The sequence below is a fragment of the Otolemur garnettii genome, unplaced genomic scaffold (assembly GCF_000181295.1).
Source record: "Otolemur garnettii isolate 467f Iridium unplaced genomic scaffold, OtoGar3 scaffold00032, whole genome shotgun sequence".
NCBI lineage: Eukaryota > Metazoa > Chordata > Mammalia > Primates > Galagidae > Otolemur > Otolemur garnettii.
In genome coordinates this window covers 11,997,172-12,014,288 of record NW_003852427.1, presented here as the reverse complement: position 1 = coordinate 12,014,288, position 17,117 = coordinate 11,997,172, and the positions used below count along the sequence as shown (strand labels likewise).

At 39.5% G+C, this 17,117-nt stretch overlaps 2 protein-coding genes across 2 annotated transcripts in view; both read left to right on the top strand.

Moving 5' to 3' along the window:
• Positions 1-4,701, top strand: part of ATR (ATR serine/threonine kinase) — a 142,095-nt gene extending 137,394 nt beyond the window's left edge. Inside the window, exons 46-47 of the mRNA XM_023513056.1 lie at positions 1,852-1,957; positions 4,332-4,701. Of these exons, the coding sequence (XP_023368824.1) occupies positions 1,852-1,957; positions 4,332-4,505 (280 nt within the window). The 3' untranslated portion in view covers positions 4,506-4,701. The remainder of the gene's footprint in view (positions 1-1,851; positions 1,958-4,331) is intronic.
• A 1,752-nt stretch (positions 4,702-6,453) lies between these two features.
• Positions 6,454-17,117, top strand: part of XRN1 (5'-3' exoribonuclease 1) — a 132,774-nt gene continuing 122,110 nt past the window's right edge. The window contains exons 1-2 of the mRNA XM_023512996.1: positions 6,454-6,647; positions 16,325-16,557. Of these exons, the coding sequence (XP_023368764.1) occupies positions 6,573-6,647; positions 16,325-16,557 (308 nt within the window). The 5' untranslated portion in view covers positions 6,454-6,572. The remainder of the gene's footprint in view (positions 6,648-16,324; positions 16,558-17,117) is intronic.

Genomic DNA, 17,117 nt, shown 5'->3' with positions numbered 1-17,117 from the left:
TCAGCCTCCCAAGTAGCTGGGACTACAGGCGCCCAACACAAAGCCCAAGCTATTTTTTTGTTGCAGTTCAGCCGGGGTCGGGTTTGATCCTGACACCCTCAGTATATGGGGCCAGCGCCCTACTCACTGAGCCACAGGCACCGCCTGGGAAGCAGATTTTTTTTAAAAGACCTTTTAAGCTCCTTAATACTTTCTGTATTAAAAAGTTGTCTACCAAAAATAGATAAATAAATGAAAGTCATCTACCAGATGTTATGGTAGAATACACTGCTTAGTTAGACATAAGCAAAGGCAAATTCTCTGAAAAAAGAAGCATATCATCATGTGAGACACTTACTAGGAACCCCTGTGGCATTGTTTCCCCACTTGTCCTGGCACTTTTGTTAAAAATGGTCAGTTGATTTTCAAGAATTCTATTTCATTGACCTATACAATGTGTAACTTTATGCCAATATAAGGGCAATGTCAGGAAATAATTTCTGGAGTAAGTAGTTGAGACCTTAAACATAAAGTTGACCATGCAAGGGGAAAGAGAATGTTCTGAGTGATAGAAATATCAAGGCAAGTGAAGGCATGGCCTGCCTGGAAAATGCAATACTGTAATGGGAATACTTCAAGGAAATGGTGCTAGGAGATGACGCTGGACAGGTGACCAGGGGCTAGATTATGAAGGGCCCACATGAGGCCTGCTTTCATGTTTAAACTTTGCCCTGAATGAAATCAGAAGTTATTCAAGACCAGGCATGGTGGCTCGTGCCTGTAATCCTAGCACTCTGGGAGGTTGAGGTGGGTGGATTACTGGAACTTCAAAAGTTCTAGACCGGCCTGAGCAATAGCAAGACCCCATCTCTAAAAATAACCAGGTATTGTGGCAGGTGCCTATAGCCCCAGCTACTTGGGAGGCTGAGGCAAGGAGATTGCCTGAGCCCATGAGTAAGATTGCTTGAGCCCAAGAGTAAGGTTACTCTATACAGGGCAACAAAATTAGACTCTTTCTCAAAAAAAAAAAAAAAAAAAAAGGAAAGAAAAGTGAAGTGAAAGAAGTGCAAGCATTTCAAATTTTTTAAAAAGCAGAAAAGGGAATGAGAATCTGATTTGCACTGTAGGAAAATTAAGGTTCTAATTTGGCCTACTTATGACCAGAAAACTAGTTAGAAAAACAGCAGTAACCCAGGAAAAGATGGTGGTAGTGGCACATGGAGGTGCATGGTATAGTGGCAGTAGAGATGCAGATAAGTAGCAAGATTCTAAAGAGATTTAGGAGATAAAATTAGATATTAGAGAAAGAGGACGCAAGGATAATTACTAGATTCTTATCTGTAACAATTAGGTGAATGATGTTGTTCTTTAGTGATGTGAAGAATACAGGAGAAATAATTGGGAAAAGATAATCAGTTTTATTTTGGAGATACTGAATTTGAGGTACTTACAAGACATCCAAGTGGGTATTCCTAATAGATAATTGGATTTGATGTTTAGAGCACAGGAAAATGTCTAGCCAGGGTCTATATGGTAGCTATAGGTATTATATGGTTATTGAAGATACAGCCAGAGGTAAAATTCGTTAATTCAATAAATATTCATTTACCAGTTCACAGTATTCATTTAGAGGGCACACAGAATTTATTACTTTATTCTCCAAAACGCCTCTGACTTCTGTTTTGCCTTTTCTCTCCCTGTCTTTCCTTTACCCTCCCTTCACATCAAAACAATGATTTCATATATCTTTTTGAAAAGGTGGTAATGTATTTTGTATTTCTTCACTTATTCTTAAGTATTGATGTTAGCCAGATTTCTTTGTGCAAAGATAACATTGTACTACACATATTACCATACTTGTGTCAATTTTAGCGTCTTAAAGACTTTTCTGCATGATCCTCTTGTGGAGTGGAGTAAACCAGTGAAAGGGCATTCCAAAGCGCAACTGAATGAAACTGGGGAAGTTGTCAATGAAAAGGTTAGTATAAGGTGTGGCTTGATAAAAGGTGTGGCTTGTAGTTCTCATCTCAACAAATGAGAACTGATTCTAAATATTGTGACTATTATTTACTCTGAAATCTAGTTCTCTAGCATGACAATGCCATAAATTTTCTTCATCATCATTACTAATGTTAACATTATTAGCATTTGTATAATAAAACAGAGTTCAAGGCATACTTGTTTAACCATAGGTAGTTCATAATTATGAGATACAGTGGGAAAAACATAACCACAAATTATATAAACTGACAGAGCAGCAGGTATGAGCTCAAATGTCATACCAGTGTGCCACAATCATATGTACATATATGTGTTATTTTGTTTGTTTGAGACAGTGTGTCACTCTGTCACCCTAAGTAGAGTGCTATGGTGTCATAGTTCACAGCAACCTCAAACTCTTGGGCTCAAGCTATCCTCTTGCCCCTGCCTCCTGAGAAGCTGGAACTACAGGCATGCACCACAATGCCTGGCTAGTTTTTCTATTTTTTTAGTAGAGATGGGGTCTTCCTGTTACTCAGGCTGTTCTCAAACTCTTAGGCTCAATCAATCTACCTGCCTCAGCCTTCCAGAGTGCCAGGATTGCTGGGGTGAGCCCACTTACACCTGGCCCAAAATCATCTGGACAAGTGCAGCACTTCATTTACTAAAATCAGTTGTAAAATTACTAAAATTTTACTAAAATTATTCTCAAAGCTTGCACATAGTTATTATTTTTCTTATTGAGATGAGTCTTATTTTGTCACCCTCAGTAGGTGCTATGCCATCATAGCTCACAGCAACCTCAAACTCTTGGACTCAAGCAATTCTCTTGCCTCAGCCTCCCGAGTAGCTGGTACTACAAGCGCCCACCACAATGCCTGACTATTTTTTTGTTTGTTTGTTTGTTTAGCAGGCCTGGGCCAAGTTTGAACCCATTACCATGTGGCTGGCACCCTAACCACTGAGCTATAGGCACTCTGCTAGAGATTTTTTTTTTTTGAAATAGCGTCTCATTATGTCACCCTCAGTAGAGTACTGTGTCGTCACAGCTCACAGCAACCTCAAACTCTTGGGCTTAAGCAGTTCTCTTGCCTCAGCCTCCCAAATAGCTAGATCTACAAGCACAATGCCCAGCTATTTTTTCTTTTGTTGTATAGCAAGCCCTGGCCAGGTTTGAACCCGCTAGCCCTGGTATATATGGCCGGCACCCTAACCACTGAGCTATGGGTGCCAAGCCCAGAGATAGTTATTTTTTAATAAGTTAGAGTAAGTTGAAGATTATTTTTCTAGTAATTCTCACTTTTGCATTCTGATATGCTTTCTTAAGAAAGAAATGTATGGCTGGGCTGGGTGGCTCACACCTAGCATGTGGGAAGCCAAGGTGGTGGGATCACTTGAGATAATGAGTTTAAGACTAGCCTGGGCAAAAGCAAGACCCCCATCTCTACTAAGAATAGAAAAATTAGTTGGGCATCATAGAACATGCTACTCAGGAAGCTGAGGCAGGAGGATGCCTTGAACTCAGGAGTTTGGGGTTGCAGTAAGCTACTGTGATGTCACTGCACTCTACTTAAGCAACAAAACAAGACTCTTATCTCGGAAAAAAAAAAAAAGAAAGAAATTTGAGCTAGGCTCAGTGCCTCATGCCTAAAATCCTAGTACCTTAGGAGGCCAAGGTGGGAGGATTGCTTGAGATTAGGCAACAAACCTAGGCAACAAACAGTAGAGAATTTCTGTTCTCTACAAGAAATTTTAAAAATTGGCCAGACATGGTGTCATGCTTATAGTCCCAGCTACTTGGGAAGCTAAAGTGGGAGGATTACTTGAGTCCAAGAATAAAGGCTGCAGTGACCTGTGATTGTGCCTCTGCACTCCACCCTTGGCAACAAAGTGAGACCCAAGTTCCCCCCTACCCTTAAAAAAAAAAGAATGAAAGGTGTAAAATTTCAAGCAGCTCACTTAGAACTCTCATTTACATATATTAACATAATGTAAATATTAGGCATTAGAGCATTATTGTTAGGATACTTATTCAAATATTTAAGTCCTAAGCACTTTCAAAGCAGATTTCTAAGTTTTTTTTCTTAGAATTGTAACATAGAAAGAATTCCCTGTTATTTTATCTAGCCCAGATATATGTCTAAGCAGTCAATGTTGAATCAACATTGTAAGCCTCAAAATCATTATTGTACATTACTGTATTTCTTGCATGTCTTCCTTTTCTGTATTTGCTCTTACAAAAGGGGTATTGTCAGTAAAATGGTGTTAACATCTATTAAATATCAGAATATCAAGAAAGGTAGTTATTCCAAATTATCAACATCCACATGTTATTAGGTCCTTAGCCCCAATGATTTTCTGTTTCCTTTTAGGCCAAGACCCATGTTCTTGACATTGAGCAGCGACTACAAGGTATCATCAAGACCCGAAATAGAGTGACAGGGCTGCCGTTATCTATTGAAGGACATGTGCATTACCTTATACAAGAAGCTACTGATGAAAACTTACTATGCCAAATGTACCTTGGTTGGACCCCATATATGTGAAATGAAATTATTTCCAAGCATGTGTTAATAATCTAAAATTTATGCATTTGATATTAACCTGTGGTTGTATCTGTTCACTTCTAAAGTATGTTTCTTTATGTTCTCTGAGCAAATGGTATTATTTCTCCTTGATTGTTTTTATTTAAAATAATGTATGTTCAGTTATTAAAAAATAAAATTCTTAATGTGTCTTAATGTGTCTTCTAATTAGAGAAATGGAAAATCATGTATTCTTTTTTTTCTGTCTCACTTTATCGCCCTCAGTAGAGTGCCGTGGCATCACAGCTCACAGCAACCTCCAACTCCTGGGCTTAAGTGATTCTGTTCCCTCATCCTGAGTAGCTGGGACTACAGGCGCCTACCACAATGCCCAGCTATTTTTTTGTTGCAGTTTGGCCAGGGCCGGTATATGGTGCCAGCAATCTACCCACTGAGCCACAGGCGATGCCTGAACATCATGTATTCTTATTGTCAAACAATATATTTGCAAGAAACAAACCAGCCTAGTTTCATTTTGTACTTTTAAAAATTTCCTTTAATTTTTTTTTTTTTAATAGCTCACAGCAATCTGAAACTCTTGGGCTCCAGAGCTCCTTTTGCCTCAACCTCTCCAGTAACTGGGTCAGTCTACAGGTGCTGGACACAAAACCCATCTAGTTTTTCCATTTTTAAATGAGTTTCACTCACTCTTGCTCAGACTGGTCTCCACCTGCATGAGCCACTGTGCCTGGCCTTTGATTTCTTTTTATTTATTATTATTATTATTATTGAGACAGAGTCTTTCACTTTCTCACCCTTGGTAGAGTACGATGTCATCATACCTCACAGCAACCTCAAACTCTTGGACTCAAGCTGATTCTCTTGCCTCAGCCTCCTGAGTAGCTAGGACTACAATGCCAGGCTTTTTTGTTTGTTTGTTTAGCAGGCTTGGCCCAGAGCATGTGGGTAACCACTGTACTACAGATGCCTAGCCCTTTGATTTCCTTTTAAAAGTACTAGGTTAGTTAAGGATTCCTGTGAACAACAAAATTATATGGAACAGATACTGTGGTTAAGGCACTGTGGTAGATTTCTGCCTGCCATGAACTGAGTGCATCTTAATCTTTTGGGGGGGGGGGACGTTGAAAGTATTATAGGGAAAAAAGCATATACTGAGAAGCATGAATGTGAAAAATGAAAAGATTCTGTAATTTTCAAGACGTTGTCATAGTGTAGATACACCAGAATGCAGAATCCAGGGTCATGGAAGACAGCAATACTTAAAATTCCAAGAGATTTTAAAATCTAAAATAGTTAAATGTTTTTAAGTTCTTTACACATGTTTTCTTGCAGAAGATTTAAAAGAAAGGAAAACAATTTCAAAATAATGGAGTTATGACATTCAAATAAACGTAAAACTCTTAAACTTAAAGTAAAGATAATTCACTTGTGGGGAAAAACAGGATAACCCCATTAGGCATGAAACATCATGACCTTGTAGGGCGTAATGTTAACATTTAAGGGCATCGGCGCACGCAGAAGGGTATTTTTCCAGAAACAATTTGGAAAAGAACGTTTTTAAAAGAAAATTTTCTGTAGATATAAACTGCGAGACCTTTCCAAATATGTGTTAAAAAATTCTGACATTGGGGCGGCGTTTGTGGCTCAAGGAGTAGGGCGCCGGCCCCATATACCAGGGGTGGCGGGTTCAAGCCCGGCCCTGGCCAAAAAAACTGCAAAAAAAAAAAAATGCTGAGATTACCAGTTCCAGGAAAAAGAAGCAGCCAAGATAAAAATCAGTGTTCAGGACCCTTCCCATAGTCTCGTGCGTTATCACTGCACTTGTAAACTCACTTAGCATCAGCGCTGTGCGGCATCTTCCAGCCGAGCCCCCCACTCCCCTTGCCCACGCGGCCCCGCCCCCGGATGCGGCCTCTGCAGCTGCCGCTCTAGGCCGGAGGCCCGCTCTATGGTCAGGCGGGCGGAGTGTTGTCATCGGCAGAGCGACGACCGGAGGCGGCGGCGTAGGCCCCGGCGGGGCGTTTGGTTTCGGTTTGTCCCTGAGTGGAATTGGAGTTGACCGTCGAAATGGGAGTCCCCAAGTTTTACCGATGGATCTCAGAGAGATATCCCTGCCTCAGCGAAGTGGTGAAAGAGCATCAGGTGGGTGAGCGAGGGGCAGCGGCCTTGCTCTGAAGGCCGAGAACCTGGGGCTCCGCGGCCCTTTCTCCATCCTGGGGCTTGAGCTTTCCAGCCTCCTCTTTCTATGGGTCGTTGCCAGAGTTGTGGAAAAGGGAAAGGGACAGGTGGTTTGAGGTCGCTTGAGGGGCTGAATGTTGGCAAAGACGCAGGTGTTGTTTCCGTGGACGGAGCCGCGGGGTTGGCGGCAGGTGTGACAGCTCTCCTGCCGCGGCAGGGCCTTCCGCGAGCGCTTTGAGCGAGCTCTCTCCTTTCCTTGCCGGGGAGCCGATAGTTGCCTTTTTCGTAACGATGTTGCGAGGATGGAGCGTATTTCCTTGGAGTTCTCCCTCCAAAGCCACAGACCCACGTACGGACCACCGCCGCCTCCGCGGTTGAATCGCTCTGTTTACTTTCCCTTATCTAGAGCTGCACCCCACCCCATCCCCAGCGCCTGGACTTTTTGACGTGACCACTGACTCATAGTTATGATGTCTTTTGTTACACATTCTCTGTTATCTCAAAGACAGTGCCTATCCCCTATCACCAAAACAAACAGAAAGCACTTAGGGCGAGGGGGGCGCTTGGGGTGCGTGTTGGGGGGTGGTTTGAGAGAGAAATGGATGATTAGAACATTTAATACTACTAATAATATTTGGCATATAATGATCCCAGGGCAACGTTTGGATGTAGTTTCCCAAACGTAGGTTTGTATATTGGAACTGTGTAAAGAAAAGAGAAAGTAGTCGTCTGTTAAGTAAACTAGACCACTTTGGGTGATACTTTAGCATCGTCACATTTGATAGATCTCTTTGTGGTTTATGTTCTATGGAGGTAAAAAATCAGTCCTGAAATTTGTCTGGCTGGTTGAATTAGTTGTGATGGGTAGCATTTTACTAACAGTGGGGGAAAATAATCTGGTGGACACCATCATTCTATTAAGTTATGGTTTAATCTTTGTAAAAAGTACTTACAAGAATGAAGGTAGGTAAACTTCCGGAAAGGATTCTTGGTTGTTGAATTCCCGTTAGGTATTAGAAAAAGCTCACGAAAAATTCCTAAGTGCTCACTTACTTTTTTTTTTTTCTTTGCAGTTTTTGGCCAGGGCTGGGTTTGAACCCACCACCTCCAGTGTATGGGGCCGGCGCCCTACTCCTTTGAGCCACAGGCGCCGCCCAATGCTGGCTTACCTTTAATTTATTTGAAACATAGGTAAATTTAGGGAGACTTTTTCCAGAGAAGAGAATTAAAAAGGATACTATGGTTTGCAGAAATGGAGACAGCTAACTTTGGCATTTCCTCATTTATCAAACATGAGTGTCTGCCATACATCAGTCATTTTATCTCTAAACTTCAAAAATAATGTGATTGTTATTCAGAATGTTAATAGTATATAATTTGTTAAATAATATTTTTAGTCTGTACTTTTTGGCGCAGAGTTTGGTTTGGTGAAAATATCTTGGATTCTCTCCATCCTGAGGAATTTTGTTACTGAAGAACAAAAATAATCTCTTTAAGGCAACTTTCTGACATGGATACAAAGGTTAGGTTTTGTGAAAGCTCTACTATGGTTGGAAACAAGGACTAGGATTATTTTTAAATTCCACTGTAAATAAATTTTAAAACTTGGCTCATCAAAGTGATGTCTTTCAAAACTGTTTGATTAAAAAGAAACAAAAAGTCTATTTATTAGCTTCTCTCTCAAGCAGAACTTAAAGATGGTCATACTTTAAAAAGTCACAGTAATTCAAAAGCTAATCCTGGAAAAAGGAATTGAGAGGGTTTGATTCTAGGAAACCAGTGTAGTTTTTTTTTTGGACTCTCTGAATCCTCACATAAAAACAGAAAGAGAAACTAGATAGCAATTAAAAAAAAAAAAAAAGGAGGAAGTCTTGCTTTGTGACCCAGGCTGGAAGGCAATGGCACCGTCATAGTTTACTCCACCCTCAAACTCTGGGGCTCAAGCAGTCCTCCCACTTCAGCCTCTCAGATGAGACTACAGATGCATGCCACAATACTAAGCCAATTTTCTTTTATTTATTTATTTATTTTTTAAGAAAAGGGGTTTCGGCTCGGCCCCTGTAGCTCAAATAGCTAAGGCGCCAGCCATGTACACCCAAGGTGGTGGGTTCAAATCCAGCCCAGGCCCACCAAACAACAATGACTGCTGCAACCAAAAAATAGCTGAGTGTTGTGGCAGGCGCCTGTGGTCCCAGCTACTCGGGAGGCTGAGGCAGGAGACTGGCTTGAGCCCAGGAGTTGGAGGTTGCTGTGAACTGTGATGCCATAGCACTCTACCCAGGGGGACAGCTTGAGGCTCCTGTCTCAAAAAAAAAAAAAAGAAAGAAAGAAAAAGAAATGGGGTTTTGCTATGTTGCTAAGGCTAGTTTTAGTACTCCTGGCCTCAAGTGATCCTCCCACCTCAGTCTTCCAAAGTGCTGAGAATACAGCTTCTCGGGAAGCTGAGGCAAGAGAATCACCTAAGCCCAGGAGTTGAAAGTTGCTGTGAGCTGTGACACCATGGCACAGAGAGACCAAGGGCAACAAAAAGAGACTCTGTCTCTTAAAAATAATAATAATAGCTAAGATTTGTTAAGCATTTTTTGTTTGCATGTCTCTGTTTTAGGTGCTTTACATGTATTCATTTATTTAATCATAGCAATCTAAGCTCTGTTTTGTAGCTGAGAAAACTGAGTCACAAAAGATTTTTCCAGAATTCATTATGTAGCTAGTAAAGTGTTGGAGCTGAATTTTAATAGAATTTGTTTTGAGCAATGGGTTTTTTTTCCCTTCATTACTGCTTTAGATTTATTTTATTCCTATTTACTCCCCCTCATGGAATTTTAATTAATACTTCAGATATACCATCTATCTATGTACAGTTCGTACTTTGTTATGTAATTCCTGCTGCCACCTCATATAATTTTGGCCCACTTAGGAGCCATATAGTTAAGGTTGGTAATGCATGTTCTAGCAGGGGTTTCCAACCTTTTTCATTTCTGCTGCACATTGGATGAATAAGAGTTGTCTGGGCCTTTCATTAGTGTTTGTTAAATACACAAAAACTAATGAAAGCTGATTAGAAAAAGGTCTATGCATACTTTTCATTGTATCGGACACTGCAGAGGAGCAAAAAGAAGTCTTCCTATGGGAAGCTATGCACTGATGCCAGTGTAGAGTCCATCCGTCAAAGCAAATTTGGAACTTTTTTTCTGGAATAGCTATCAAAACTGTTGTCATATGAGGTCTGACAGTTAATTTTGTCAGCTTTTTCTAGAAGTGCTGCATCCTCATTGCTGAATATCATCACAGTCACCAGATGGCCAAGCGGAGTACTTTGAAGGTGACCGGAGTGATATTCAGCAATAAAGTATGTATCACTTTTCTAGGATAAATTCATGAACTGAATTGTCATACCTCATCTCTTAAAATATACATGGTACATTGGTATGGTATAAAATACAGTATCTTTAATGAGGAATCAAAACCTTGAGATTATTTAAATAGTATTAAAGAAGTGGAAAAGGAGAATTATTGACCACTCTTTTAATTGGTCAAATATATATTCCTTGTCTTTTATGTGAAAATCATCTTGAAACAACACCAAGTGGGGTACAAAGTTAAACTAAAAAAAAGAAACTGATATTTTGAGATTAGATACTAAGATATAAACACTTAACCACAATTTAAAGCAGTATAAGAACATATTCCAAGTCATTGGTATAAGATGCATGTGCTATCACATTTAATGAAGGGAGGACTTCATTTCTTTTTTTTTTCTTTTTGAGACAGAGCCTCAAGCTGTCACCCTGGGTAGAGTGCTGTGGCATCACAACTCACAGCAACCTCCAACTCCTGGGCTCAAGCGATTCTCTTGCCTCAGCCTCCCAAGTAGCTGGGACTACAGGCGCCTGCCACAATGCCTGGCTATTTTTTTTTGTTTGTTTGTTTGCAGCCGTTATTGTTGTTTGGCAGGCCCAGGCTGGATTCGAACCTGCCAGCTTAGGTGTGTGTGGCTGGTGACTTAGCCACTTGAGCCACAGGCTCTGAGCCAGGACTTCATTTCTTAATTTATTCATTAAGTACTTTTGATCTGCTACTTTGTGTCAGGCAATGTGCTAAAGGTTCTAAACAACCAAGTCAGAGACCTTGCTTTGGGGGACTCACAGGTTAGCAGGGGAGGGCAGACACATAACTTAACCATTCAACAAAAATGAAATGTATTAAACACCTAATAATATAATGCACTTGTATGCATTGAGAGCGCAAAGATGAGATATGGTTCCTACCTTCAAGGTGATTGATATATATATATACACATACATATACATATATATATTTTTTCTTTTTTTAGTAGAGGTAGGGTCTCTTTCTTGCTTAGTTCTTGGTCTTGAACTCCTGAGCTCAAGGAATCTACCCACTTAGGCCTCCAGAGTGCTAGGATTACAGGTGGTGAACCACCGAGCCCAGCCATTCTAATAAATCTTAAGACAAATTTGTAAATCAGAAATAGCAAAAGCTAACATTCAGATGTTTAATTGCTTTATTAAGCTAAGAGTGGTATATGCAATATCCTTACAGTATAAACAAGTAAGAGACAGCCAGCCAAAGATGCTTGAGGTAGATCTTAAAGAATGATGAGTCAAAATCCAGGTAAATGGAGGAGGACCAGGAAGGAGAGGAAAGCATTTCAAGAAATAGAGACAACATCTGTAAAGTCAGTCCTGGAGGTTTGAAGCAGGCCAACACATTTAGAGCTTTCCAAGTATTGCCAATTTACTGTAGTTTGCTTATATGATACATATAGAAACAGAAGAGAATATGGGATTGGTAAGAAAGATGGCAGCCAAATCACGGAGAACCTTTTATGATATGGGTTTGTAGTATCCTATGGGCTTAAGTAAGAAAGTAATATAATCAGTTTATGTTTTAGAAAAATGACTAAGCTTTGGGGAGAGAGAAAACTATAAGCAAGAAGTCAGTTGGAAATCTGAGGGCATGAACCAGTGCATGAGATGTAGGAATGAAAAAAAAAATGAGATTAAGACAGTGGGAATGGATATCATGATAAGATTCTGGAAACATTCTAGATGTTAAGTTAAAAAAGAATATAGCTCATTGACTAATTAGATATGGGATTGGGAGAAAAAGAGAATATAATTAAAATAGCTTTTTTTAAAAAATTTTTTTGTAGAGACAGAGTCTCCCTTTTCCGCCCTCGATAGAGTGCTGTGGCGTCATACTGCTCACAGCAACCTCTAACTCCTGGGCTTAGGTGATTCTTTTGCCTCAGCCTCCTGAGTAGCTGGGACTACAGGTGCCCACCACAATGCCTAGCTATTTTTTTGTTGCAGTTCAGCCAGGGTTGGGTTTGAACCCTCCACCCTCAGTATATGGGGCCAGCGCCCTACTCACTGACCCACAGGTGCCACCCATAAAATACCTTTAATATTTCTAACTTGAAGATATAACAACCAAGGAAGAAAAACTACATCATCCATATTATCTCCTTGTATAGTACTAAAATTCTTCTTCTTTTTTTTTTTTTTTTTGAGACAGAGTCTCACTTTGTCACTCTTTGTCACTCTTGGTAGAGTGCTGTGGCATCACAGCTTACAGCAACCTCAAACTGTTGGGTTTAAGCTGGGACTACAAATGCTCTCCACAATTCCTGGCTGTTGTTGTTGTTGTTGCAGTTGTCATTGTTGTTTTAGTTGGCCCAGGCTGGGTTCAAATCCACCAGCCACCATGTATGTGGCCAGCACTCTAGCCACAGAGCTATGGGCGCTGAGCCAGTACTAAAATTGTACTGCCTGTTTTCCCTTTCTTTTCCTCATTGGCCAATGATAACTTAATCATTCTGGTGTCATACTAATCTGAAATCTAAGAGAATTTTCTTTTTGTTTTTTGAGACAAAGTCTCACTTTGTGGCCCTAAGTAGAGTGCTGTGGCATCATAGCTCATAGCAACCTGAAACTCTTGGGCTCAAGTGATTCTCTTGCCTCAGCCTCCCAAGTAGCTGGGGCTATAGGCACCTGCCACAACACCTGGCTATTTTTAGAGACGGGTTTCGCTCTGCCTCAGTCTGGTCTCAAACTCCTGAGCTTAGGCAGTCCACCTGCGTCAGCCTCCCAGAGTGCTAGGATTATAGGCGTGAGCCACCATGCCCAGCACATAAGAGAATTTTTAAAATAATCCTTTTTTAAAAAGGAAAATTATAGTAGGGTTTTTTAGATTATAAAAAATACTGTGTTCATTATAAAAAATTTAGATAATACAGGAACATAAAAACTATTATAGTCTAGAGCAGCAGTTCTCAATGTGCGGATCGCAACCCCTTTGGGGGTTGAACAACCCTTTTAGAGGGGTTGCCTAAATACATCCTGCATATCAGATATTTATAGCAGTAGCAAAATTACAGTTATGAAGTAGCCGTGAAAATAATTTTATGGTTGGAGTCACCACAAAACGAGGAACTGTATTAAAGGGTCATGGCATTAGGAAGGTTGAGAACCACAGGTCTAGAGGAAAATAAAAAGCACCTGAAATTTCATTATTCAGGGTTAACCACCGGTAACGTCTTGTTTCTGTATACTTCCTCTCTATTCGTAGATATACAAGTAAATAAATACTTTCTGTAAACAGAATAATATACCTGTTGTCTTATACCCTGCTGTTATCATTTACCACATCATTCCATGCCTGACACGAATATATATTATAATTATAATTGCTGTGTCGTACTCTGTTGAATGCATATACCATTATCAATTTTCTTTTTTCTTCCTTTTTTTTTTTTGGTTATAACTTTTTTAGTGTATCTGACAATCACCAGTTCTCATTCACTTTGAAAGTCTGTAGATTTTTGAAAGTAGTAACAAAACTTTGGCTAGTACATAGCTAGCCAAAGTATAGAGCTTGTTTAGTGAATCTTCATCTTCTGTCCCATTTTCTGGGACAACTGCGGGGATATGATATGGGACATTCCTTTATGCCTTTGGGTCAGACAGCTTTGTTGAGCCTGGTATCAAACGCACATATGGAGTAGTCCCCATCTCTTTTCATGGCAAATTTTCGGATCTCTTTGAGTGCTTGAGGAGGACGCTTCTTGGAGGCGATTCTCTTGCCTCAGCCTCTCAAGTAGCTGGGACTACGGGTGCCTGCCACAACACTCGGCTATTTTGTTGTTGTTGTTATTGTTGTCATAGTTGTTTAGCAGGCCCTAGCCAGGTTTGAACACACCAGCCCCAGTACATGTGGCTGGCGGCCTGACCATTGAGTCACGGGTGCTGAGCCAATAATGCATTTTTGGCTAGCCAAATCCACCATTTGTTTGCTTTATTTCCCCACCCTGAGTATCAAAATATTTATATGTATTTTTTTTTATTAGTTACATTTCTTACAGTAAAAATTTTAATCCTTCTGGAATTTATTTTGTTACAAGGTAAGATGGACTTTTATTTCTAGATGATTGGGTAGGTACCCCATTCCTTTCTTTTACTGATTTAAAATGCTTTTTCTTTTTTTTTTCCTTTGGGACAAAAGTCTCTGTTGCTCAGGGTAGAGGGTGGTGGAGCCACTGCGACCTCAAATTCTTGGACTCAAGTGATCCTCTTACACAGCTTCCTGAGTAGGTGGGACTGTAGGCATCCACCACAATGCCTGGCTAATTTTTCTCTTCTTTTTTTTTTTTTTTTTTTTTTTTGAGACAGAGCTTTCAGCTATTGCCCTGGGTAGAGTGCTATGGCATCACAGCTCACAGCAACCTCCAATTCCTGGGCTTAAGCAATTCTGTTGCCTCAGCCTCCCAAGTAGCTAGGACTACAGGCACCTGTCAGAACTCCCGGCTATTTTTTGGTTGTAGTTGTCATTGTTGTTTGGCAGGCCTGGGCTGTATTTGAACACGCCAGCTCTGGTGTATGTGGCTGGCGCCTTGGCTGCTTGAGCTACAGGCACCGAGCTGGGCTGGTTTTTCTAATTTTAGTAGAGAAGGGATCTCGCTCTTACTTCCAGGCATATCTCCAACTCCTAAGCTTAGTGATGCACCCACCTCAGACTCCCAGACTGCAGTATTATAGGAGCAATCCACTGGGCCTACCCTGAAATGTTTCTTATATACTAAATTTCCATATATACTTGGACTATTCTAGAGTATCAGACTGTCTATTTTATAACTTTAATTCATCTTGAGCAAGTTTTTAATACTCTTCTTGGCTATTACCACATATTTAAGATTTTGATGTGTTCAGATTTCTTGAAACAAATGATAACTCTTGAATGTACTTTTAAAAATCTCATAATAATAGTTGTCATTTCCTTTGAGCCTATTACTCAAAAGGTACATTTAACTTTTTTTTTTTTGCAGTTTTTGTCCAGGGCTAGGTTTGAACCCAGCATATGGGGCTGGTGCTCTACTCCTTTGAGCCACAGGTGCCGTCCCATTTAACTTTCTTTATGTGATATGTCATACAGATGGGTATTTTTATGGTGTCATGATTAAAAGATTAAAACTTTCTACTCCCAAAATTCAAAGGCATGGCATTTTCTCAATAATAGAAAAGTGTGTTTTTTTATGAATATGTTGTAAAACTTGAATTACTGTTTCAGATGTAGTTTTCATTATTTTATGTGAGAAAGCCCATCATGTTTTTATGTTTGAAAACTCTAAGTATGTAAAGCAGACTGTGTTCTAAAATTTTTTATTATAATCGGTATCTTAACTATTTAGTTATGCCCATTTCAGTTCTTTGTTAGTGGATAGAGCTGTTGGGTCTTTTTTGTCAAAGCTTAGAAAGTATTTAATCCACATATCACAAACAAATCAGTTTTCTAGGTTTCATGGTTTCCCAAATTTCTTAGTATAATCTAAGCTTTTTAAAATTAATGTAACCGGGTGGCACCTGTGGCTCAGTGAGTAGGACACTGGCCCCCTATACTTAGGGTGGCAAGTTCGAACCCAGCCCTGACCAAACTGCAACAAAAAAATAGCCAGGCATTGTGACAGACTAGCCTGTAGTCCCAAGTATTCGGGAGGCTGAGGCAAGAGAATCACCTAAGCCCAGGAGTTGGCGGTTGCTGTGAGCTATGACACCGCAGCACTCTACTGAGGGCAATAAACACAAAGACTCTGTCTATAAAAAAAAAAAAAAAGAAAGAAATTAATGTAACCAATTATTGTATATTGTTTCAATGAAACAATCATACAATAAGGTTTAACTCATATGTAAAAACCCTTAAATAACCATGTAAAAATAGTGATTTGTTATAAAATGGACATTGTGTTACTCATTTATAGAGGAAATTGAGGTTTTAAGAAGTTAGTAGAAAAGAAGAAAACTAGTATTTTGAATACCAGATGAACCAAGCAATTCATTTGGCATTTTCCTGCATGTCTTATTTTGAACAAGTAAGGTGATTTCCTGACAATAAATGTGATTAAGCCTGCAGTGCATTATATAACCATGAAATATGTCTCTGTATTACCAGGTCCTCCTGTGTTTTTTTCCTTTAGTCTCAGTATTCACCTGTGAATTATTCAGTTTTTATATAATGAGAATGCCCTACATCCTGCTTTTTATCATTGAATAATCACTTTTCCAGCTGGTAAGATATCTATGGTTGATTTTAATTAATGAACTTGAGCATTTTGCTTTGTTTTTTAGATTCCTGAATTTGACAACTTGTACCTAGATATGAATGGAATCATACATCAGTGTTCTCATCCTAATGATGATGATGTTCACTTCAGAATTTCAGATGATAAAATCTTTACTGATATTTTTCACTACTTGGAGGTGTTGTTTCGCATTATTAAACCTAGGAAAGTGTTTTTTATGGCTGTTGATGGTGTGGCTCCTCGAGCAAAAATGAACCAGCAACGTGGGAGGCGTTTTAGGTAAAACATTTATGTTTTGTTGTAACATATAATTTAGATTAACATGTATACTCTGTTCATGTTTATTTGTTGCTCAAATTCCCCCAGAAATGGGAATCATGACATCTATGCGATCATGTCATATTTTATCAGTCAAGTAATGAATTAGTAATTCAAGTGAAGTATCATTTCTTAGAGCGTATATTGAGTATAAAATCACTGTTTTATTAATAATTTGGAAATGGTGGTACTGTAGTAAAGAAAAGTTCCTATAGTGGTCTGCCATAGACTGGTAACTATAGAGTCAGTGAGAGATCATTCTAATGTGAACATTATTGAACTTTAATTTAATTAAACAAATGTTTATTTAATGCCCAGACTCTGGGTTAGATCTGATTTTGACTAAGCATGACTCCAGATCAGAAAGTCAAGTGAGATCAGAAGGTGAGTGATGGACTGTGGGAAGAGAGCTAATTTAGAGAACTCAAGATATTACAGTATCAGCCCATTATGTGAGGTAGTAGAAGTAAAAGGATTAGAAGAGGTTGTACATATAGGATTTTTTTTTTTTTTTTTTTTTT